The sequence below is a fragment of the Rhipicephalus microplus genome, unplaced genomic scaffold, assembly GCF_043290135.1.
Source record: "Rhipicephalus microplus isolate Deutch F79 unplaced genomic scaffold, USDA_Rmic scaffold_18, whole genome shotgun sequence".
NCBI lineage: Eukaryota > Metazoa > Arthropoda > Arachnida > Ixodida > Ixodidae > Rhipicephalus > Rhipicephalus microplus.
The window spans coordinates 5,508,285-5,535,095 of NW_027464591.1; the positions used below are offsets into that span (position 1 = coordinate 5,508,285).

General features: G+C 47.8%; 1 protein-coding gene across 1 annotated transcript in view; it reads right to left on the reverse strand.

The window, feature by feature from the left end:
• Positions 1 to 26,811, reverse strand: part of LOC142785099 (acetylcholinesterase-like) — a 92,813-nt gene that overhangs the window by 19,911 nt on the left and 46,091 nt on the right. The window contains exon 4 of the mRNA XM_075883517.1: positions 8,014 to 8,189. Coding sequence (XP_075739632.1) covers positions 8,014 to 8,189 — 176 coding nt within the window. The remainder of the gene's footprint in view (positions 1 to 8,013; positions 8,190 to 26,811) is intronic.

Genomic DNA, 26,811 nt, shown 5'->3' on the forward strand with positions numbered 1-26,811 from the left:
ACCCTCCCAGGCGTATGCCGAGTGCGCGAGGGGGCTACGTGACTGAAAGTAACGGCTTCGCACGTCATCTAGAAAGTCCGCGTGGGTGCCTTTGTAGTCGTGCAGCAACTTGTTAAGCTTATGTGCGTGCGATGTTTTTGTCTCCTCTGGATCCAAGAGGTGCCGGAGGAGATGCCACGTCTTGGCCCGTCCCAGCTGGTTCTCCATCCCATTGCATATCTCTTCCCATTGCGTTTTGCATACCTGTAACGCGTGCTCTTCCATGTCCCTGCTTAGCCGTGCTATGCGTCTGCGCAGCGTTCGATTGTGGCGTTGACGCTTCCACCTGTCTTGCAGGCTGCGCTTGGCTTCCCACATGTGTAGGAGTTTGCTGTCTACCACTTCGAGCTGTGCTTCTGGCGGAACCTCCCGCGTCGCCGTTTCTAAATCCCCCTTGAGCGTCGCAGTCCAGCTATCTATATCCTCAATAGCCGCACTGCCACGATTCTGCTCTTTCCGGACTTTGCGAAACGCGTCCCAATCCACCAGCCGGTGGTTCTTGCCCTTGGTACCTTCCCGATGAACGCGGTGGTGAGGTTCAGCGTCGACCTGGATCTCGATCACTGAGTGATCGCTACCCAGGTCCTCCTGTGTATTGTGCCATCGCGCGCTAGCAACGTTCTTGGTAAATGTGAGGTCGGGTGAGGTGTCTGCACATACGCTGTTGCCCCTGCGCGTAGGCGCGGAAGGGTCTGTGATGAGCTCGAGGCCCTCATTCTGCGCATCGTCCCAAAGGCGCTTACCTTTTGGCGTTTCGTAGCCGTACCCCCACGCCGCGTGGGGCGCGTTGAAGTCGCCCGCGATGAGCAAGGGCCCGTCGGCAGCTGCCTCGCGCGCCTCTCGCAGTAACGTGCTAAAGCGGTGTCTGGCTTTGGGTCTGCTATACACGTTCAGCACAAACAGGCCGGGGCCGCGCCCTCTCGTCGGGATGAGCTCTATGAATACATGCGGTATGCTAACGTTCATAAGTTCGCGTTGCGCCACGGTGAGGTTGCGTCGCACTAGCGTTGCAGCGGCCGGTGGGGCTCCCGCGGTCACAGCTTCGTCTATAGATTTGTACCCCGCCAGCTTGACCGGGTCATTGGTTTCCTGCAATAGTATTACGTCCGGTCGTTGCCGGCTACGTAAGAATTGTTGGAGAAGCGCCCGTTTCCTCCTGTACCCCCTGCAGTTCCACTGCCAGATAGTGAACGTGTTCCGTGTGTTATGCTGTTGTGGGCGTTGTGTTTGTGTGGTTTCGTGTCGAGCCATGGTGACTGTACGTGTTATGGTTTGCCGTCCGGCTGATCCTGCGCCTCTTCGTCGGGTAACGGCCTAAAGTACGGTTTCCCAGTCGTTCGTACTGGGCGACCCACTGCGCCCGGAAGTCGCATTTCGATATTGTCTATGCGCGTTTGCAGCGTCGCGACCATTTTTGTGAGCTGAGATATTGCAATGCTCAACTGTTCGGTTTGTGCGGTTTGCTGAGCGATTGCGTTGTTAAGTTGCGCGGTTTGCTGCACGTGTTGGGTCATCATAGCGTCTACCTTGTCGTCGAGTCTATCGACTCGTTCGCGGAGTTTCTCCTCGCGTTTCTGCGATTTGACGTCGAATTGTTCCGGGTCAAGTGCCTTACGTTTGGTGGGTGCGGGGTGCGCGTCTTGAGCCTCCATGACTTCCTCCACTCTCTCAGCTGTACTAGCAGCCGCGTCGGCTGCGACGGGTTTAATTGGAGGAGGAGGAGGAAAGGGAACTGTCGGGGCCTCCCCCTTCAACGTGGCAATTTCGTTTCTTAACCTTGCATTTTCCTGCTTTAGTTCTTGGATTATTGATTCGAATTGATCCAATCGTTTCTGCACTAGACTTTCTGGGTCGCTGTTGCGTTTGTAAGCAGAGCTGCCGCGTCTGTCTACATCTGGGTTTCTATCGGACTCAGACTCACGAAAATTTTCTTCAGCCGGACTCACTTGGACTCAAACTGACCAAAACATTACTCACCCGGACTCACTCAGACTCACGGCTCGGTCTGAGTCTGAGCGAGTTCGAGTGACCCGACTCATGAGTCTGTAAGCCAAGAATTATCTTCTTCAATCGTGATGCCAATGCTCTTTAACACCAATATCTCACGTAATCGATGCTCTTCTTCGTGTCGCTTGGCATAGCATTTTCGAAAAAGAGAAAAAAAGGGCTTCCAAACGAGTAAATTAGTTTTTCTTGAAAGAGGTGACATCACGAGATACAATAATAAAGAAATTCCCTGGAAGAGTTTGTGGAGAGGGGGAGCAGGATGTACACTCCCCCTATACGTCATTCACGCCTTTAAATAATAAATACTGAAATGATGTATCAACTACACTGATTTGGAGCACCTGTGAGTAGACGTGAGTATAAACGTGAATACAGGTAAGGCCGATAGTCGTGCTGAAAATCACTACATAGAACTTTAAGTCAGCAGAAGAAAGTGAAACTCACTGACTCACTCAAAAATGTATTCCGCGCTTTTGGACTCACTCGGACTCAGACTCGCCAAAATTTTCCTTGTGCAGAACCCACTCGAACTCAAACTCACAAACATTTCCCTCGACATGACTCACTCGATAATCATGAAAATATTACTCAGCCGGCCTCACTCAGACTCACGGCTTTATCTAAGTCTGACTGAGGCTCAGTGAGTCGGCTCGTGAGAGTGTTCGCCGATCTATGCTTTGACGTCATTGTGACGTCCTGTGGTGACATCGCCTCAATTATGAGATTTTTGGCATCGCTCGTCCCTACGCCGCTGGACGCAAGACACCACCATTTGTCAAAATTGGTGCTTTATGAGAAATATAAGGCTTCACCTTAAAAACAGCAATAACAACGAGAACAACTGTAACGTGTTCTGACTTTAATTTGCGAATGCGCACCGGGGAGACAATGAGAGCTGGAACATAAAATTCAGTGAAATTTCGACGTCCAAACGAACCTTATCACTGTGTTTCGTCGGCGACCAAGACAAACATGAACCTTGAACGACGTCCCACTTTTCCCTATACGTCCTGACTGCCCGCTCTTTGACAATCGGCTTCATCAATCATCCCGAAGTCAATACTTTTTCTTCAAAAGTCATCGGTGCGAAAGAAAGAAAAAAAAACTGCAGGTCACGCAACTTCTACCCTGGCTGCTGAGGAAACAAGAGAATGAAAGAAAAGAAGAAAAGTCGCTACAAAACGAGAAAACAACACGAACACTTCACGTACATAAAGGGAGAGGCGTCGGGGTCAGTGCCGACGATGATGAGCAGATTGACGATGACAGGGTGTGGTTTCGATGGAGGCACGGCAGCTGTTATGTGAGGGAGAGTTATGAATGGAAGAAGTGGAGTGAGGGAGAGTGAGGAAGGTAGGGAAGACAAAGCGAGAGATATCCAGCGGAGAGAGGCGTAGAAGTTCAGAAGACAAGAAAGAAAATGAAAGTACGCCGGCCGAACCATGGCCCCCATATAGAGCAGGCTGACTAAGGCGTTCCTTTCCCCGATGTGCTTCGAGAAAGTTCGCCCCGTTGGATCATACGCTCTTACGAGCTAACGTCTCCCACACGAACACACTCAAGCGCAGCGTCTCCCACGCTAACAACCCTTCGTCTCTCACACTGGGTGAGCAAACGACCGTGGTTTCTTAAAAAAAAATGTTCTCTTCGCCTCGTTTAACTTTGTTCTCATTTTGACAGGTTTTGCCTTTTCTTGCGTTGAAAAAAAGTTTTGCGAAGCCAGCTTCACCGCTCTTTAGGTGGTGGTGTAAGGTAGCCTACGCCCACGAAGATATACGTACGCCGCTGATAATTCTTTTTTTCTTGAGAACGACGACAGAGCTATGAGAAAAATGTGTGGGCGATTGGTATAGTATACTCAGGCGGGGTTCATCGGCGGACACGCATGGCTGCTTTCTGCCGCCGCCGTCAGGATATCACCGACGGCCGACACATGACGCCGTCATCAATCTCGCGTGATGGCTCGTGGGAGGGCTGCACTGCGAGGATGAGAGAGGCAAAGCCCGGGCGACCAGACGGAGTGAACACCGTTAACGAGTCGCCGGGTCGTAATATTTCGAGCAGCGGCGATGGTCCGATGACAGGAACGGCGGGAACTTGACGGAGGGTGTGAGGGCTTTCGTTGCCGCGCCGTTGATTCCTGCCGAAAGGGAACGCGGGGGCGGCCAAGAAGAGTGGTGGGCGTTTGGCGAAAAGCCATCCTACGCAAAAGAAAGGAACTATGTATTTCTATCTTTCTCTCTGCACGCATTCTACGCTCTCCGACAGGTATTCGTGGCACTCTTCGAACACCTTGCGTTTTTGCTTCGTGCTCTGCGTGCCGCTCAAAGAGCACGTGAAACCGCTGTCTTATGTAATGGCGTTCTGGCCTCGACAGCTGCGGCGCAGCTGAGTAGGATTGATCCTTACCGGCGGTGCAGTACAGGGGTTGTATACGGTGAGCGGCTGCCGACTCGAAGGTAGCGCGTTTGATTCCAGCCGTGTTGTCGAAGGAAGCGAAAATGCAAGGGGCCCGTGCACTTTGATTTAGGTGTGCGTTAATGAAATTCCAGGTGGAAAAAATTTCCGGAGGCCTCTCCTACGACACCACTCATAATCATAACGTGGCTTTGACACTAAAGCGTTGGCAGTTGGTATGAACTAGGATTGGTCCGTAATGTGATCGTTATCGGAATCGGCTACCGTTCTCGTGTCAAGTGCTTATCGCAAATGGTGGTGGTGTAATCTTCCCTTCGTAATTTTCCCATTCTGTAGACGTGCTCCTTACCCACAAAGGAACTAACTGTCTTCCACAACCAGACTTTGTTGATTAATTACGCAGCGTGAGCAATTTGCGGCCGGAATCGTCCGCAACGTTATCGTGGTACGGTGCGGCAATGGTGGTTGCAAGATTTCACACATCGCGAAGTCTTGCACATCACGCACATCGCACACGTCGTACATCGTGAAGTCTTCCCACACCATGTGCTGTGCGCTTCGAGCTGATGGCGTAGGCACGCTGTGAAGGGATGTGAACATCGTGCTTATCAGTGACTTCAACACTCACAGCGATCAGACGCAGGTCTTCGCTGCGGAGATCGTCAGAGAAGCAGTGCGCCGGACCTAGCTGTGTGAGCGCACAGTGGTGGTAATAAGAGCCACGTGACATCCACCGTCGCTTTTATCGCCTCCGTGTATTTTCGGCTCTCCTAATGGATAGTAATCACGGATTAGATATCCCCCCAGCAGAACCGCACTTTGTAGCAGTGCCTAGTGGGTGAGCCTCTGTGGTACACGTGTTAAACGCTGCTGTGTGTGCACGCGCATCTGTTTTCCTCTCTTTCGTTTTTCTAGTATTTTACATTCCTTTCTCCTCCCTTAACGTAGGGTTGGCAGGGCGGTGGCTTGGGCTAGTTGGTATGCCACGACGATTCCTATAGCGTGGACTGAGGACTAGGGCACAGTTGAATATTGATGACTGTTTTTCCCCATAGCTACCAGGCAAGTGTGTCCTTCACTGGGCTGTGTTATGGGTGGTGGCCATAGCTGCGTGGCAGGACAATACAACCATCGTCTTGAACGTGAAACCTTGCCCACGCTACCACCGACTTCGACCAGACATGTCGCACCCGCGTTACACGGTCCTCTTCACAATTGAGACATTGTGCGATAGAATTGAAGTTTTGAGAGAAAACAAAAATGACAGGCACGGATCGAGAGAGAAGAAGACAGGAAAAGAGATAAAGGGCGTTCTTGTTCACAAATAAAAAAAATAGTCAGTCAGCGTATCATAACGTCCAATAAGTATCCCCAGGCCAATGGAATGGTCTCCAAAGGAAGGAAGCGAAACGCGGTCGAGCTTCCGGTAGACCTAATGAGCAGTCATTGTTGGGAAGCGAAAACTGTAAATACACGGAAGAGCCAGAATGGCCGCCATCCCTGTTATGTGACCCGGACGAAAGAAGGAAACGACGTAAAAAGTAAGGCAGCTGCTGCTAGAGGAAATTACACAAAGAAAACGACAAGATAAAGTTAAAGAGAAGTCCTGGTATGACGGCAACCGCGAAACTGAAATGGCGCATAACAATAAAGGTAGAATGAGACAGTCGCGAACGTTGCTGCAATGTTATGACAATTAGCACAAAGAAAACTGATTCCAGATAAAAAAATGATATTTTTTCTGAGTTCAGACAGAAAGGGTCACTGCGAACCGGCGAAGAACAAAGGCATACAAAGCGAGGCCAGGAGTCTGGCTTCAAACGTGGTATGGCTTAAAGAAAACTGAGAAGAAGGAGGGACAGAGTCAGCCAACGGAGTCACTGAACTAAACAGGGAGAAAAAAGAAGTCAGAGGAGACTGGGCGGATCCGTTATTTCCTTTGAAGATCCGCTCGGCTCTTCGCTAAGACCGCAGGCTCCCCACGAGGGGGCTAGCTCGAGTGCCTCAAGACACCGCGAGCTACGTTGCTCAGGACGTCAATGCCATACGCCGCCGTGGTAAGAGGTGAACTGACGAGTATCATGGGCACCACTAAGCGGAAGTGCAACTTCCTTCCTTCCTGTGCAGCGGAGGACATGGCGGTGCACTTTCTTTCTTTGTTTACATCACAATGACGCAGCTGGGTTGCACTGTTTCGAAACAGAGTGAAATTCCGCCACGTCATCAAATTCTCCGCGTTGTCAGCTCTTTATTGCACCGGTCGGCTGCTACGATCTCTGCCTCTATGGTAGGTACAAAATGCCGCCACTTTTTTGTATATTGTGGCATTCCACAAAGCCCAGAAATTCCGAAGCAGAGCGTGATGGGAAAAAAGAAGCATGCAGGAAATATCTGAAATAGAAAGGCTACGTGTAAACAACACACTCACAAGCAAGGTCAGAGAGACAAGCGCAAGGTTGCGCTTGCCCCTGTTGCGCGAGCACAGGGACAAGTGCGAACCAACCTCGGGAGGAGGGCCTCCCGAGACTGGTCGCGCAACCTCGGGAGGCCGTCCTCGGACAGGCCGGTTTGCGCTTGTCCCTGAGTCCTCACCTGTGAACGTGTCTCGTTTTTGCGCAACCCTTTGACTTCAAGCATGTCAAGCACACTGGGTCAAGCACGAGTTTTACGCAGATATAGTTAGGGGCGACTGCTCGGAAGGAGAGAGAAGGAACGCTTTTCCGGGTAGACAACCGTGAATCGCTGTGAACAGTGTCTTAAAAGCTGTTCACTCGCAAAAGCCGTATTCCTTCGGCTGATCGCCTCCATAACGGAGAGTCTTATAGTTTGTCAAAAAAGTTGCTAGCACCAGTGTTACACCGCATACTGTACACGTAAGCGTGAGAAACCGAGTAAGCGGTACCATGGCCAAGATCAACCAGACAAGCATAAAATTGTTACTGTAAAAACCTGGTACATTCTACTTCTCTAATGTCGTCGATTCTCGCCAGTAGCCTAATACAACATGAAATGTTTTCTAAAACTCGTTTTTCCTCAAGGACACTAGAAAAAAAAACATACACGCGTATAGTTTGGTTGCACAAAACACCACCTAATGTTGATACCTTCGTCCGGCAACACGGTATTCCGTAAACACTTTTTTCCTATACCGGAATACGGGAGAAGATAAAATATTATTGTAAAGTGCTTTAGCAATGCCGGTTTACTGTATACGGCAAGTACAAAAATACCGAACCATGGTGGATGACCCGCAGTTTTCTGAAGAACTTTTCGCCACGAGAGCTGCACAGTGGTTAGCGTAACGTGATTATAGAGAATGAAGCCTTGTTTAAAAGGCCTTGTAGGCTGAGAAAGCTATGAACCAACGAAGCCGGTACGGTACTTACTGTGCGGCGTGACTGCTACTGCTAAAAAAAAACCTGAATATTTCTGAAGGTGGTGGTGGTGGTGGTAGTGGTGGGGGCAACGATGATGCTTGTACAGGCAAGTTTAGCATGGCAGCACACAAATGCTGACTCATGAAAAAGATCAGCACGTAGAGATACCCACCGGAGAGATTGACGAGGCGAGGTAGAAACTGTTGCCAGAAGGCACAATACTTTGCCCGGTGGCCGTATCCCACCAGGCTGGAGTTGACGGCCAGCGTCAAGTACTCCTTGCCGTGCGCTGTGTGCACGGGCCAATAGATGCGCTCCCAGTGGCCCTCCTCGGACAGGCTGGGGTTCCTGCGTACAAACACGTGGTCAGATTGTGCCCTCCCGAGGGGTCATTCTATGTTAATGTGCACACACGTGTTTGTAACGTTCTAACTGTACTTGCACAAGCCTGTCTATCTGTTTAAGACACATACAGCATAATTTAGACAAGGTCGACTGCCCTGTTTTGAAGCGTTTCATTAGTGTACTTCCGAGCCGGTGCAAGCACAACATTTCTTATTCATCAGTGCAGAAATGTATCTCATACAATGACGAACAATCATGCTCATAAAAAAAGGTATCAGAATTCCATGGTGTTCACCAGCTGCTATCAACTCTTGAATACTAACGCGATGTTTCCCCCTAAAAGTGTCCCGCCCTGTAACACGTTCCCTTCGTGGCGTCACCCATGTGATGTTACGCATATGTGGTTGGATGGGCAATTTCGTTGCTTCACTTTACATTTATCTGACTGAAGTCGGTTCTCCATGATTGTGGACGAGAGTGGGCGGTGTCTCAATAGGCGTTTATTATCAGATGCAGCGCTGCCTATAAAGGGAATACACAAAATCAGGTATGCGCAGTATATGCCTATCTAGGGCGCGTGTACATGACGAAGTTTGTGCTGCGGTATTTTAGCGCAGTCGTAAACGATGGGACGAATAATTCTTGTTTTCTGACATGGTATAGTTTTTTACCTTGTGCTGTATTGAGACCAGTGATTACACTTGATCGAGCGCGGTATCTCGGATCATCGCGGTAATTGCAGTTATAATACTGTACTAAATTTTAATCGACACACACACACACACACACACACACACACACACACACACACACACACACACACACACACACACACACACACACACACACACACACACACACACACACACACACACACACACACACACACACACACACTTTTATTACTTTCCTTTTAAATTCTCCGACGACTATTTGCAAAGCGGCTCTGAAACTAATAACTGAAGACTACGCAGGTTTTGTAAAGTTGGCTTCGCCGAAATAAGATGCTTAGTGCAAGAAAGCCAGTTTCTGCAGGCTCTTATTTATCAAAGTTTATTCATCAAAGAACCCTTTGTCGTTGGCGTTCGCTAATGCGGGGCTCGTGACCAAGGGGAAAGAACTTTCCACGTGAGAGGGAGGAGGATATCTGCCTTCGGACCTGATGGTCATTATCATTACGACGGAACTAAACACTCGCTTTTTTCTTGATTGCACTGGGCTATTACACCCACGTTTGCACAACAGGAATTTATGGGAGGTATATGAGTGTGAGAGGGAGTGGCCACGTTGCGTCACTCGCTTCTCCTTTCTCGACGCAGAAAATCGTGCGCTCGTCTACGGGGGTCATTCTCGCTTTCACGTTGCCCTCATTGTTGAGCAGCCGTGGTGCATCCAAGACGCTACGTGATAGTCACGACATGACGGCGACGACACTTGAGGTCGTTTCGTCGGTGCCCGCACGAGCAGAGACACTTGTCATGAGCCAGCTAAGGGTAAATGATTAGTGGAAATTTCGCCCGAAATTGGGAGGAAAATGTAATGTTCAGCAAAAGGGGTGACAACTTCTCTCTGCGATGGCATGCAGTTGGCTGGATTTCTCGCTGTATGTTAAAGATCATTTGCTTACGTATTCATCGTAGAGCGCTAGGTGTCGGGTCGTTTTCGTTTATTGCGCAATCATATTAACATTGCAAGATAGTTAGAACAATTTGTTTGGGTCTCCTCGACTTTCTGTGTAATGTCCAAGTGCTACAAGCCCGGGCGCCGTATACTGCAGTTGTGAGAGGAAACAAATATGACATGATAATGATGATCAGATTGGAGCTCGTAGTCCTACGTTAAAGATCATGACCCCACCATATGGCCACGTTGAAAGTGATGTGACAATGTGCGCGCAAGAGTCAGAGAGTCTCTCGTTCTATTCCGGCAGTGTAAGGTATGAAAAACTGGCGACCATTGCACTACGTGGAGGTGTGAGACCAGCTGAGCTGGCAGGCGCGCCTGTACACTTGTGCTGCCGCAAGTGTGCACGGGATTCTGTCTATCCTACTCTTTTTGTTTTGGTCGATGCATAAATACGGTCCAGAAACACAGTTCTTAGACGACTAGATAATTAACAGAGGTGCGCATTCCACATAAACCGAGTGATAGATTTATGCGTAAGTGAGGCGCTGTTGTTTCTTGCGGACAAGGAGTTCACCTATCTACTCAGCACGAGTGCCAATAGCGGGTATGCGCTATGTTGCTTTTTAAATTCATTTTCAACAACGCAATGTTCATATTTTTTTTCTGCTTTACGTTGATGAGTTCAGCGCTCATCCGTGTCCCTTCTGGGCCTATTCTGTCTTCACTATTCTCACACTCTACCTAAATATGCTTTTAATTTTCCATTTTGCGGCAATCAATTTCTTATCACCCGTGCAGGGTAGAAAACCACACGAGTGTATGGTGAACCTCCTTGCGTTGGCTAGCTTGTCTCTTTTCATCATTTATTCTGTTTTGTTGCCTTACTCGGACGACGAGATTCTAGCAAGGTGTATATACTTCGAACTCCGCCGACGCTGTCATGAGTGAAAGCAATGGGGAGGAGCGAGCAAAGTTAACTAGAGGGGACTCTGGCGCTGGGATCGTTCAGCGACCAAGGGAATGATGCGCAGTACGTAGATTTGCCTAGTGTTCATGCTTGCGGGCTTCTAACGCACTTGCGGCTTTGTTTATTGTTGTTTGGTTTTGTTTCGAATGAAAGAAGGCACCGTTTTGAACTTCGTGACCCGATTAGAAATGACCAGCGTAAAATATTAAGGTGGTGAAACATAACTGGTAAACCTTTGCTGATTGTCGTCTCGTGACAAAGCGGCTCCAAGCCACGCGAAGTCGAACGGAAACGGAAGCCGAAAGTACGATGATTAGACAAGTCCAACTACCTATCATACCCGTGCTCGCCGAGGCGCCATGAATCGCAGCTCCCATAGACACTAGTGCCAGAGTTCCCTCAAGTGTGCTTATAGTAATTACGGGAGCGAGGAGGGAATGATGCGACTGTTGCCTGGAGAGTGCTTCTATAGTGCCTGTGGCAAGTGATTCTCGAACGCAATAATTTGGTACATCACGCATGATTTTATGCGATGAAGCAAATGTCTAAAGAATGCTGCCGCGGACCTTTCACGACCGGCATTTTGCACACGTGACTGTCTTCATCTCATTCCTTTCTTTTTCTTTGTCAGTATAGCTACGTAGACGTGAATAGTCTCAAACGCTCCTTCGTGAGAAACCCCTTTAGGTCACAATGTGTTAAAGCATAACCATGGAGCAGAATTTCCAGATGGCACTGAATTCGGAAAGTGGCATCGTTATTTTTCTCCTAACTTGATGTCCAATCACCTTCAGAAGTTATCTATATATGAGATGCGCGAAAAGCTTTCTTTGAAACGGCAAGGTTAACTAACAATTTGTTCAACATTGAACTCCCCCGCCCCCCTCTTCAATAACCATCTGGGCTCATCGGGAGGGTTTCGTGTCTGCGGGCAGTTGCTTTGGGTTAGAGACCTTTGCGATAAAGGAAGTGCTCCACCGTACGTTTATAACAACTATGTAGAATCTCAGATAGCGTGGCGTCGCCTGCAGACCTTGTCTTACCCCAATCCATACATACTCTCCAAGATAGATCCTGACACATACGCACCACAGTGCAGGTTCTGCGCCACTAAAACAGCCACCTTGTGCTACATGGTACGGAAATGCCCACACAATTCCCCTCTACAACCCAGAGCACAGCAGAACACTGTAGGGTGGGAGGAAGTTCTGTCCAGCTCAGATCCGAACCCAAGAGGCCCTTGTGAGACGAGCGAGGACAGCGGCCCGTGCCAATGGGATCCCGGACTAAGGAACCCACTCACCAACATTCCTTCCTCGGTCGCAAATAAATCATTTATTCTCTTTCTATGTAGCCGCTACACGTCCCACTCCTTCGGAGGGTCGGAATTTGATAGCATCGCTATTTTCTACGACCCTTTCCAATAACACCGGGCGTGTGAGTGGTGCCCTCCCCATTTTTTCCCCTCCTTTCACGCTCTGTCACTCTCGGATGTAGCATTAGCAGTACCCAAGATATGCTCCCGAAAAGGGGTGGGAATGAGGCCGGGAGCGAGTGAAGGGCAGAAAAGGAGAGAGATAGAGGTAGATAGATAGTTAGATAGATAGATAGATAGATAGAGAGAGAGAGAGAGAGAGAGAGAGGGGGGGGGACTGGCCTCGCCCACATTTCAGTGATTGCTAACCGAAAGGTAGGAGGATACGCGCGCATACTTCACGCCACGGGAACTAATAATTCGGACGGGAAAGGTGTGACGCGAGTAAGCAATAGGATGAGAGGTTGAGGATGGTGTCATCTCCTCTCCTGAATCTCTCCTCTTATTCTTTTTGCTCTTGAACGCGTCACTCCTTGCAGGTATGAACCACCCTCCGATGATTGAAAGTCACCCGGTCGCCGTTCTTCGTTCGGTGCGCACGCAGCGTCATCATTTAGCGCGCCACGATGGCGTGCGTCCGGAGATTACGAAAAAGAAAACGTAAAAAAAGGTCGGACCGAGAAATAGGCGGAGAAGAGTGGCGACGAGAAGCCGGCACACGAAAAAAAAAAAAAGGAACGGGTGTGCACAAAGTATTGAAGAAACGAACACCACGTTCCCGGCAAGCACCACGTGTACGCGCGCGAACTCAAGGTTATATATATATATATATATATATATATATATATATATATATATATATATATATATATATATATATATATATATATATATATATATATATATATAGTGGCGCACGCTAAGGAGGCGGAAACGCAGCGTTTTTGTTCCACCAGAGAGCGATGGCGCGAGTCACAAAATAGGCGCGGTCGTCTTTAGCACGGCGTTTGCATATGTGGTAATTACTTGAACAATATTAGGAAGTATATACGTATATGCTAACGTACCGGGCTCGCGCTGTATGCGATGAAACGACATTGTATGGTTTCGTTTTGCCGTCGGCTTCGTTCACGCAGTTCACTGCGTGATTTTTCGGAGAACCGGCGCGCCAGTTAGGAGGAAACAAAAGGGCCGCCCGACAGCCACCGATTGCACTGCAGGATACATTATGCATAGAATCTCGGCAGACGGCCTTTGTTTCCAGCCGAGACAATGCGGCTGCGCTGGGAGCGACATGCATTAGCGTGGAATAAAGGCCGCCGTCGACTGTGCCCCGAGCAGCTGGAGAGCTTTGTTCGTACTCCGATTTCGGTCTCAAGTCGTTGCATTGTACCATTCGTAGCCATTGTCCATTGCTGTCGTTCGAATATTTTTCTCGGTGTGTCCAGGGAGTTAAGGAATGTTATCACAGGCGTGCACACAGAGGAGAGGTGGGGGGGGGGGGGCTTCTTTAAAGGACCCCTGACAGCGAAAGCTTTGTGTGTGAATTTTTAACAGTGGTTTGTAGCTTTCCGTCTGGTAATGTTGAAATTATATCGTAAATGCTCTAACGCATCGTATAATTAATGCTAGTGGCGTTTATTCAAAACGATATTGCGTCAGTTCTAAACGCCTGCCTAAATGCGCTAAGAAACTAATGACCCACAGTGGAGCAGCGCCTGTGATCGCTTTGCGCTGGAAAACGAAACGATGTGAGTGCTTTGAGCATGTCCTCCTCAAAAAAAAAAAAAGAAAAGAATTCCTGGCGTAACCAGTCAAAACCACCTTGAGAGCAGCCTGACAACATAGTGAGAGGGGTGACAGACAATAGTCCTCACCGGGTGCCAGTCGGGGTAATGTGCGCACCCCGCAATGTTGGCCCTGCAACGTCACAGGGGGAGTCCCAGTCTTGAAACCACAGAAAATGTTGATTGCACCTGAATACTCAGAAGAGTACGCACCCCTACTTTAAAACCGAATTAAGATATCTTCTAGGCTACGCTCACTACTAATATTCGGTCAGAGTTGGCCCCGCGTGCATGACTATCAAACAGCACAAGCATCTCAAATTTCCGAATTTGGTGTCAGGAGTCCGTTAATACTTCGTCTCATTAATGCTTCGTTAATACTTCGTCTAATAAGCGCCTCAGCGGGAGGGGGAAAAGAAAAATCGGGGCGGAAAGGGTGGTGTTGTGGCCAAACTATACGTCTAACTTTATAAGAACCTTTCGCAAGCTTAGGAATGTCGTTAATAAACGAGATATCACCACAAACTCTGGTGGTTTCTGGTTTTTGTGTAGGACAGCGGCAAGATTTTGAACACAGTGGTCTCAAAATACCATAACGCACGTTTTAAAAAAATGAAAGTTACGGGTATATAAAGTCCTCGTAATAATTAGGTAACCTCGATAAGAAGAGAAATAAATTGATAATAATTACTAATTGCTGGGAATACACGTACTGTATTATTATGGGTCAATCCTTCGTGAAAGACTCCACATTAATTTCGGTCACAGAATTGAATCACGACTGCGGCGGCTGCATTTCGATGGAGGCGGAAATGTTGTAGGCCCGTGCGCTCAGATTTGGGTGCACGTTAAAGAACCCCAGGTAGTCGAAGTTTGCGGAGCCCTCCACTACGGCATCTCTCAATCATATGGCGGTTTTGGGACGTTAAACCACACATATTAATTAATAAATCAATCCAATTTAATTTGAAATACCTCCCCACCGGGTTATTTCATGGGCATCGAAATCAAAACACGTGGATGTGTCTTAAATTTCCCTTCTGTCGAAATGCGGCCGCCGTGGTCAGGAGTCGAACCCACGCCCTCCACGCTCCAGATTAGCAGCGCTAAACGTACTAAGCAGCTACTGTGCGTAAGAAAATTAGGCGAAGACAATAGAAAAGCGTAAGCAAGTCAAACCCAGGTGTTATAGGAAAACCGCTTATGTGAGTCTCCTTCGGTTGTGGATGCAAAATGTGTGCGGAAACCATATACAGGATGTTTCACTAAATGTGTACAATAGTATTTAAAAATCACAGAAAGGATGCTCCTACGGGCTACCTGCGGTATTCCATTTACTTTGGCAGAAGTGATCTTCAGATGTGTGCTTACAATAATTACATAAATTAAAACAAGTAACCTTTTAACCAGTGGAAACAGCCGATAGAGTCCAATGGGCGAATTAAAGTACTTACTACGAATATTCCACAGCCGCTTTGGAATTTCGGAAAGCCAGCGTCGGGTAATCACCGCGGAATTGTGAGTGCTGGCCAATTTACCTTGCGCGCCCCAAACAGCGCATCTACCATTCACTTCGACAACGCCCTCAATGACGATACTGTCTCCCTCGCCGTTATCAACCGTCAATCTAGACACTTCACTTCGTGGCCGCTTATCGACGCTCGCTTATTCTTCTCTCCCAATGCGAGGGAAACAGTGTCGTCATTGAGGGCATCGTCGAAGTGAATGGTAGATGCGCTGTTTGGGGTTTAGGTTTCGCAAGCTAAATTGGCCAGAGCTCATCACTCCGCGGTGATTACCAGTGGCCGCCTTTCCGAAACCTCAAAGCTGTTGTGCACTATCCGCAGGAAGTACTTTAGTTCGCCCATTGGACTTGATCAGCTATTTCAACTGGTTAAAAAGGTAATTTTCTTAATTTATGTAATTACTGCCGTAATGAATGTTTGCCCACATCTGAAGATGACTTCTGCCTAAGTAAACCGAACACTGAAGGTAGCTCGCAGGCACGCAGGTTTCTTTTTTGTGATTTTTAAATAATATTGGGCACATTTCTTGAAACACCCAGTACATTAACGCACACGAAGTGCCCAAAGCATAACAATATAAGTATGATGCCAGTTGCAAAACGTAAACGATTCAGCACATGAAGCACCAGGGCAGAATCAACTGAGCGCTACACTCATGAAGACGATCTTTGTGTACGCATTAACCATCGAGTAACTGGAAAGCTGGTCGCGTCTAGTTAGCTTTCAATGACGTATATTCAAGGGGACTCGAAAAAGAAACAACGACATCGTTTAGATTGACAAGCTACATTCTGAGAACTTTAATGCCACATTATTCCCTGCCATAAGTTTATTATTAACGGAGAAAATCAAGGTTGAAGTTTCATTTTTGAATTTCGTGCCAAAATCTGCGCGCGTGACGTCAAAAGTTTCTAAATGCATTTTTCTTAACTTCACGACATTGGCTTGGTGAAATTTTCTGAAACTTCGTATACTAGGTCTATGAGATAGAGAGAGAGAGAGAGAGAAGAAAAGAAAAAAAAGGGAGGTTAACCGGTTGTAACCAGTTAAGCATGGTTGTAAATGGTTTGTTACCGTACGCGGGAGGGGAGGAAGCGAGAAGGGGAGAAAAAGTAGAGAGAAAGAAAGAGAGAATATGTCACACCCACACACACATCAGCGCGTACACAGCACACACACACAGGCGGTCACAACCAAGAAGTACTTGAGATCAGTTCCTCGGCGGTTCTCCAAACGTGGAATAGAATCCGAGATGTTAAAAAGGTCTATGGCACCCACAGACAAAAATGTACTTCATTTTTGTCGATTATAAGCTACGTACGTTCCAGATGACGCCTTCAAAATTTATGTCGTCACAGTGTTTCGTTCGGGAATCTCACGATGGCGTCTCCTCCCATATTTTATTTTCACGCGTTTTCTCGCTTATCGAACATCGTGTCGTCGTAAGAGTGGCGTTTTCAAGATTGTGAAATAGCACTTTACTAATACGCGAAAGCTCATTTTGCTTTTCAGTGTCGCTTTAAGGCTTCGGAAATTGCCACAGATGTCGGGTCCGCTTACCTCAATGGTCCACACATTTCCCCGTGCTAACGTTCGTTCCGCCACCTTCGCCATTTTCTTAAAAAAAAAAAAAAAGCTAGCACGATCACCGTAGCGGGAGCAACTAAAGTGAGGCGTCTTCAGATACATTCCATGTTTGTCAAGAGCGGTAGGCGCCGTCCACATACCGACGCGCTCGTAGCGACGGCGCGCAGGCTCCACCCAGCCCGAAGCTCGTCACCACCCTTTATGACCACGTGATCACTAAGTTTATCGATTACATTACAGTAGTACACAATTTAAACTTCTCGGGTAACTTCAAACAATAAAAAGTATGCACTAAGTTGTTGAAGTAGGCACTATTAAAGGAGGAACTTAAGGATCCCCCCCCCCTTTTTTTTTTTCAAAAGGTCAATATATTCTGCACACGTGGTGCCCCCGAAAATTTCACCGACGATTGTCATGCTTCCCAATGCGAATTCCAAGCGCACCTTCATGTTGGGGTAAGGATCACCGTGATTGAAGTTATGGCTTTCCGCAAGGTGTCGACTATGTGCCATAAATCGTGAATTTTGGGAAGTAGGATAGCACCCACTACGCCATTATTTGTCTTTCTGCAGTTAAGCGAAATCCCCGCTGCCCATCTGTAAGATATCGTGCGCACTTTGTTAATGCTGCATGCGGCCGCTGTCAATGAAGAAACATGGCCGAGCACTTAGCAGTCGCTACACAAGCATTCAACCACGCACTTGCTGCGCAATCGGCATTGTGTGATGACTGGTTGTTATTTTGGTCTGTCATTCTGTATTGCATAGATTAACGAGATTTCTCGATCGAAATACCACCTTATCGGGTCCACCAAATCCTACAGTACTTTTTCCGGAAATATGCATTCAAAAGTGTTGCTCACTTCAGTCGCACCTTTGCCATAGCACTGAATGTCATGGCGCAAGACATAAGCCCGCAATATAGCGGTTCGTAAATGCATGACCCTTTCGTCTTCAACATAGTTTTCACAGATAAACTGGAACTAATGTGATTGCTGCAGACATGTGTTTGCAAAATAGACCCATAGCCATCAGGCGCCGAAGCGCATGAAAGAAATGCACAAAGTAGGAAGTGAAAGAGCCTATTCCCCTTTCACTCAGAAAGAAAACAAATAAACAGTCTAATTTTTCGATGAGTACGCGACGAATAAGACAAACAAACGGTGCACACAAAACAATCGCGGTGAAATCAGCGCGTTGCCGTGAATGCAATTAGCGCCGCATATTGAACGAACCCCCAAGTGCTCTCTTTGTGTAAAAAAAAAAAAAAAATAGAAGTCGCGGGAACAATGTTTCAGTCGCCATTCGAAAAAGCATTATGGGAAGCGCCCTCTTTCCCCTTCTGTTTAAGTGTGCGGCCTCCTCGCCACTGCAGTCGATCAACTATTACTGCGACCCAAATGAATATGTCCCTGCTTTGAAATGAAAAGCTCAGGCAAACACCAACTCCACTTGCCCCCTCCAGCTAATCTATCTATCTATCTATCTATCTATCTATCTATCTATCTATCTATCTATCTATCTATCTATCTATCTATCTATCTATCTATCTATCTATCTATCTATCTATCTATCTATCTATCTATCTATCTATCTATCTATCTATCTATCTATCTATCTATCTATCTATCTATCTATCTATCTATCTATCTATCTATCTATCTATCTATCTATCTATCTATCTATCTATCTATCTATCTATCTATCTATCTATCTATCTATCTATCTATCTATCTATCTATCTATCTATCTATCTATCTATCTATCTATCTATCTATCTATCTATCTATCTATCTATCTATCTATCTATCTATCTATCTGTCTATCTGTCTGTCTGTCTGTCTGTCTGTCTGTCTGTCTGTCTGTCTGTCTGTCTGTCTGTCTGTCTGTCTGTCTGTCTATCTATCTATCTATCTATCTATCTATCTATCTATCTATCTATCTATCTATCTATCTATCTATCTATCTATCTATCTATCTATCTATCTATCTATCTATCTATCTATCTATCTATCTATCTATCTATTATATTTATTTAAGACATACTGCAGTCCGAAGACCAAGCAGGTGGGCAGGGATTAATTACATAGAAAGCATCAATCCGCATGGTAAATTGGTACACAATTCTGAAAACAGTCCAACAAGTGTGAAAAAAAAAAGATAGCAGTACACAAGGAAACATAGCGGCACAGTGAATGTTTAAAATATTGCAAAAAGTACACGCTTTTCAAAATCCGACACATCACGCGCCGAAAACACATCAACAGGCAATCTATTCCACTGCTCGATTGTGCGGGGAAAGAAGGAGTGCTTAAAAAGATTAGTGCGTGCAAAAATTGGAGTTAGATTGTGCTCATGGGTGCTTCGAGTTGAACGAGACAAGCGGGGCTGAATATAAAGTCCTGGATTAATATTGAATTGTTGGGAATTAAGCAAAAACAGAAATCTTAGACGCGCAACCTGCCTCCTGTGTTCCAGGGTCATTATATTGTTGTTTTCCATGAGAAGCGATGGAGAAGCTCGGCTATGATAGCTGTTAAAGATGAACCGGACTGCCTTTCTTTGCACCATTTCTAATTTGTGAATGTCTTTTTTAAGGAATGGGTCCCATGCTGCGCTTGCGTACTCGAGTTGCGGCCTAACAACGGAATTATAAGCTAGCAATTTAACACGTGGAGGAGCGGCTTTTAGTTTGTGCCTGAGGAACCCGAGTTTTCTGGAGGCCGATGCGCAAATTTTGTTAATGTGACTGGACCAAGTTAGTCGGCTTGTTATAGTAACTCCTAGATATTTATATTCGTCTACTTGTTTCAGCGTGTGGTTATTGAGCCTGTAGGAGGACGTGAATGCATTTTTTTTGTTAGTTACCTGGAGCAATACACATTTGTCACAGTTCAGTTCCATGGACCATTTTTCACACCATTCAGAGACAGCATCAAGGTTACATTGCAGGTTACTTTGGTCACTTGAGGATGAAATTTGTTTAAAGAGTACACAGTCGTCCGCAAACAACTTTAAACCAATCGACGATGCGTCGATAACGTCAGAAATATCATTGATATAATTATCTATCTATCTATCTATCTATCTATCTATCTATCTATCTATCTATCTATCTATCTATCTATCTATCTATCTATCTATCTATCTATCTATCTATCTATCTATCTATCTATCTATCTATCTATCTATCTATCTATCTATCTATCTATCTATCTATCTATCTATCTATCTATCTATCTATCTATCTATCTATCTATCTATCTATCTATCCATCTATCTATCTATCTATCTATCTATCTATCTATCTATCTATCTATCATCTGCCTGCCTGCCTGCCTGCCTGCCTGCCTATATATATATTGTTAAGGATGTGATGGGTTTATTTACACTGAAAAATGTCAGCGCTCTACCGTCACTGCCGAATCACCATCGCTCGAGAGCGTCCGATCTCTTCTTCTTCCTCGCTCTTCAGTCCACGTTACATTTCCCTCCGGGCCAGACGAAGCTCACCGAGCGAGTAGAAGCGATCGGTTGTTGTAGGGCTTCAATCGGGCAATGTGCACAATTTGCGTCTTGCGCGAACGCCGGTTCTGAGCTGTCACTTTCGCAACAGCGTAAGTGATGTCACTTAGGCACTGAGTAATGACGAATGGTCCTGAGTACTTAGAAAGAAACTTCTGGCAAAGTCCCTTCTTTCGAACAGGCGTCCACAGCCAGACCAAATCACCTGTAGCGAAAGTCACGGGCGGGTGTTTTGCGTCGTAACGGTCTTTCGCGCGAGCGTGGGCGGTAAGAGTTCGGAGCCGAGCAAGTCGACGAGCTTCGGCGCGACACAAAGTCTGCGCGACACTGGCGTTTTCGTTCGTCGAAAATGGAAGCATGGTGTCAAGGAAACTTTCGGGATGACGAGCATAGAGAAGAAAGAAAGGCGTATAACCCGTGACTCCGTGTTTCGCGGTATTAAAGGCGTATGTAACAAAAGGTAATACGGCATCCCAGTTCTTGTGATCCGCTGCCACGTACATTGAAAGCATGTTGATGATGGTACGATTGGTGCGCTCAGTGAGGCCGTTGGTCTGAGGGTGGCACGGCGTGGAATGGCGATACTGACACCCGCAAAGCCGCAGCAACTCTTCGACAACGTCAGCGGTAAACTGTCGGCCGCGAGCACTTATCACCACACGAGGGGCCCCGTGACGAAGTATGATCGAGTGTAGAAGAAACCATGACACATCAGATGATGTGGCTGAAGCAACCGCCATCGTTTCAGTATACCGCATCAGGTAATCTACGCACACAATAATCCAGCGGCGGCCGGTGGTAGACTTGGGGAAAGGGCCCAGTAAATCTATGCCGACTTTTTCGAATGGTGATGTCGGTGGCTTAACCGGCTGCAGTGGGCCGGCCAATGGTGTGGTAGGTTGTTTGTGGCGTTGGCAGGCATCACAACTTGCGACGTAGTGCTTGGTGGTCTTCCAGAGTCGAGGCCAGTAAAAACGTTGTCGGATACGGTGAAGCGTTCGGGCAAATCCAAGGTGCCCAGACGTGATGTCATCGTGCATGGCTTGGAATACCGCAAGACGCAGGCATTCTGGCACGACGAGGAGTAGTGTGGAACCATAACTGGAGTAATTCTTGCGATATAGTAGGGCGTCATGAATCACGAATGGCGTGGCGCGTTTAGAGCTACGAGCCACATCAATCATTGGTTTCAGCGAAGGGTCTCGCTGTTGCTCGTGACAGAAGACGTCCAAATTTGGGAAGTTGGATGAGATTGCGGCCAGGTAGTTGTCGAAATCATCATCATCAGCATCCACAGTCGGAGATGGAAGATGAGATAAGCAGTCGGCATCTGCGTGACATCGACCGCTCTTGTAGGTCACAGAATAATTATATTCTTGAAGCCGTAAGGCCCTGCGAGCCAACCGACCAGCTGGATCACGTAGTCCGACAAGCCAACAAAGCGAATGATGATCTGTGACGATCTTGAACTGCCGGCCGTACAAATAAGGTCTGAACTTTTGGACGGCGAAAACAACTGCAAGACATTCCAGTTCGGTCACCGTATAATTCCTCTCCGCCTTAGTCAAAGTACGACTTGCATACGCCACGACGTGCTGGCGGCTGTCGTGATACTGAACTAGCACGGCACCAACACCGATACCACGAGCATCTGTATGCAGTTCCGTGAGTGCCTCCGGGTCGAAATGGCGCAAGAGGGGCCCGGAAGTAAGCAAATACTTCAGCTGCTCGAAAGCAGCCTCACACTCAACGGTCCATCGGAATGGGGCGTTTTTGCGGAGCAACTCTGTCAGGGGATGAGCAAGCTGGGCGAAGTCTTTGATAAACCGACGAAAATAAGAACACAGGCCCACGAAGCTACGGAGATCCTTCACAGACGTCGGTTGCTTGAAGTCTCGGACAGCACTGATTTTGTACGGGTCTGGTCGTATACCGTCCCTGTCGACTAGATATCCAAGCACAAGGGCTTGACGCTCACCAAAATGACACTTGTTTGCGTTTAAAACGAGACCAGCTTGTTTGACGCAATCTAGAATAACGCTAAGCCGATGGTTGTGCTCGTGGAATGTCTTGCCAAAAATAATTACATCATCGAGATAACACATACATATCTCCCATTTGAGACCGCGAAGGATGGAGTCCATGAATCGCTCGAAGGTAGCAGCGGCATTGCATAAGCCAAACGGCATAACGTTGAATTCAAATAACCCATCAGGCGTGACAAAAGCAGTCTTCTCTTTGTCATACGGATGCATTGGTATTTGCCAGTATCCAGACCTTAGGTCGACGGACGAAAAGTATGCGGCCGAGTGCAGACAATCAACAGCATCGTCGATGCCTGGTAGCGGATACACGTCTTTCTTTGTGACGGCGTTGAGACGGCGGTAGTCTACACAAAATCGCCAAGAGTTGTCTTTCTTTTTTACCAATATAACAGGAGCTGCCCAGGGACTGCTTGACTCTCGAATAACGCCTTTCTGCAGCATGTCGTTGACCTGATCGGCGATCACTTGCCTCTCTGACGGATATACGCGATAGGGTTTCTGGCGTATCGGTGTAGCATCTCCCGTGTTGATGCGGTGGTGCATACGGGATTCGGGCAACACGGAACAACGCTTGTTTTGAGCGAAATCAAAGACTCCCGCGTAGCGTGTAAGTACCTCCTCAAGGACATTCTGCTCGGAAGAAGGCAACGACTTATTGATCATACGTTTAATCTCGGCTGAGTAGTTGGGCGCAGTCTGACTGATGGCTGGAGACTCTGAGACCATTCTGACGTCAATTGTGGCCTGCTCCTCGAACGTTCCCAGTTTGAATCCGGCTGGTAGAACAACAGGCTCTGAGGCTGCGTTGAGCGCCCACAAGCAAGCATGTCCGTCGATGGCTGTAAGGACAGAGCATGGGACCAGCACATTCTTCTTGATGGCGTTTGCATGATCAGGCTCCACAAGTCCAGTGCAGGGTCCTGAGCGGACATGAGAAGAGCATACGAGTACAAACACTGCTGTCCGACCAGGGATCGTCACATCTTCAGACAACGAAAGAGCATCGATGGGCAGAGTCGGAAAATCGTCAACTATTGCAGCGGGCAACGTACTTTGCAGAAGAATCTCTCCAGTTCCACAGTCAAGCGTAGCACCGCATTCATGAAGGAGGTCTATCCCTAAAATGATGTCATGAGTTGCGCGAGCCAGTACAGTGAATTCAACTCGGAAATTTTGTCCACCAATCGTGAGTACAACTGAACAAATACCAACAGGGCATAACGCTTCGCCTCCGACTCCACGAAAAGTTTCTTTACGATTCCACGCGAACATAACTTTGTGACCCAAGAAACTATGTTTGAAACGAAGGCTCATAACCGAAACAGCAGCACCAGTGTCTACAAGAGCAAGAGTATCTACACCGTCTATACACACACGCACTTTGTTCATCAACATCACAGCAGAAGGAGTAATTGGAGAAACTGACCGTCCCGCGACCGCACCTCCATCGGTCGCACCAGTTAGTTTCCCAGCTGATGCGGGGAAGGTGACCGACGACGAGGAGACGGCGACCGGCGGGACCGTGTCGGAGGCGGCATCAGGCTTCGCTCGGAGGCGGGGGACTCGCTGCGAAATTCGTTAGGCCATTGCTGTCGGGGACGGTGGTCGGCCGGGTGAGAGGTCCAGGTTTCGTGCATACGAGGCGGGTGCGTCGAAAAATGTGGCGGCACAGGCGTTTCGTACATACGAGCCGGATACGTCGAAAAACGTGGCGGTGCAGGCGGCCGTCTGCGACAGAAGCGCGAAATATGCCCTGGGAGACCACAGGTGTAGCAAACGGGGACTTGTCGGCTTACATTAGCAGGAGCAGAGGTGGCAGAAGTACGCGGAGACGGGTCGTGCTCCGCAGGAACATTTTGTGATGACGCATAGTAATCTTCTGGTAGCGGCCTGGTTGACGACGGTCGGAGGTCCGCAGCGGCACGTCGAGATGATGACATCCGGTGGTGGCCACGACCCGTCGGGGAAAACGGAAGCCGCGGGGTAAAATCGGCAGTTTCTGTGCGTGGTCGGTTTTCGACGTGGCGCTCTCGCATCCAGTAGGGAGGTGGTTCGGGGCACGCGGCGAACGAGCATTGGTGGTGAACGTCACCTGCTTGAAGTCGTACGAGCTCTTCTCGAACTACCCGACATACGAGGAAGGGAATGTCTTCGCAGGTGGCGACGTCCATACTTGCGACAGTGGGAACATTGTCCAAGCGCCCGAACTTGGGTAGAATTCTCCGGGTCTTCAACGCCTCGAATGCGCGACACTACTGCCTGAAAATCGAAGGAGTGTTCAAGTTTTCTTTTGTTATCAAAAAATTGTACACGTCCTCTGCGATGCCTTTTAACAAATGACCGACTTTGTCTTTGTCAGACATATTTGCGTTGACAATCCCGCAAAGCTTCAATGCTTCTTCAATGTAGGTTGTGCACGTCACGCCGGGCAACTGAGCCCTACGTGACAGCGTTTGCTCAGCTCTCTTTTTCATGGAACTCGTGTCCCCAAAGCAGGCCTTCAGTTCCTTAACAAATATATCCCAAGTGGGGAGGACATGTTCATGGTTCTCAAACCAAAGCAAGGCTGTCCCGGCAAGGAAGAATACTACGTTCACGAGCTTCGCCGGTGAGCCCCATTCGTAGTTGCGGCTCACTCTGTCGAAGTGTTTTAACCAAGCGTCCACGTCTTCGTCAGTTTTACCTGAGAAAATTTGTGGCTCAGGTGCCCAGTAGTCTGGTTGTCGAGGTCGACGGCCACCTTGTGCCGTGTCGGTGGCACTGGTGGATGCAGCAGCGTAGTACGTCAACGGGATTGCTGTGTCGTCGTTCATGCTGATGTTGTCCGGGGGTAGGCCAGCTAAGCCTCTGCTTCTTCGAAGAACTTCTGCTGCGGGGTCCAGGATGGCAAATCACCCAGCACCGCTCCACCAAAGCTGTTACGGATGTGATGGGTTTATTTACACTGAAAAATGTCAGCGCTCTACCGTCACTGCCGAATCACCATCCCTCGAGAGCGTCTGATCTCTTCTTCTTCCTCGCTCTTCAGTCCACGTTACAATATATATATCCATCCGTCCGTCCGTCCGTTCTTTGCTATACGTTTAGCTGATTTAAGCTTATTTCAAAATTTCCGCGACGCCACGGCGGCAACACAATGTCGCTCTGACGTATACACATTTAAGGCCACTTCGTGTTCCCTATAATATTGCGCCGCCTTGCTTAATTGTCCTGAATCTGTGACACTTTAAAACCGCCAATAAAAGCGACAGATTCATAGTATCGGCCAAGACAGAGAAAAGTGCAGCACAATATCTGCGGCAAGGGCAAAGTTTTCTCGCGGTGGATTTAGGAATGAACTAAGCAGTCACCACTTATTGGCGATCTTTCTCGTGAGGGTAACAAAATGTAATGTTTTGCTGAACGCATTGAATATATATATATATATATATATATATATATATATATATATATATATATATATATATATATATATTGCTACGGGGCGCCACAAATGAACATTCTAGAAAAGAGGACGATGTTTAGCGCGAGCTCGTGCAGACCAGGCTCCATATTGTATGCCTGCCTGTTTACCAAAAGTAAAGGCATTTTTCAGACGCCTTCTCCCCGTAACATTTTGGTGGAGAGTGCGGGTCTTCCCACAGTCAACACCACGACGATTCTACGCAGCGGACGTTCCTTGGCTGCCTGTGCGATGCCTGATCAAGACGAACACGAGGATTCTTCGGAGACTACCCCAAGCGTGCTTCGTCCAACTACGCAGCAACCAACAGCACCGCATCCAGCTGCTACTAACCGCACCGTCGTCCTGACTCAACCGCGTGACCCAGGCACATTTTCGGGCAGTGACAGTACTGACGTGGAGGAATGGCTCCAGCTGTACGAAAGGGTGAGCGCTCTTTACAACTGGGATCCGACGCTCATGTTGGCCAATATTATTTTCTACCTTGATGGTACAGCTAAAGTTTGGTTTTTCAACCACGAGGAAGATATCACGAGTTGGGACATCTGTAAGCAGAAACTCATCGATCTCTTCGGCAAGCCCATCGGGCGTCGTCGTGCTGCGCAGAAAGAACTAGCGTCCCGACTCCAGTCCGGCACCGAGTCGTACGTCACATACATACAGCATGTGCTCGCCCTCTGCCGGAAGGTTGATGACAAGATGCCGGAATCTGAAAAGGTCGCGCACATCCTCAAAGGAATCGCCGATGACGCTTTCAATCTCCTCGTATATCTAAACTCATCGAC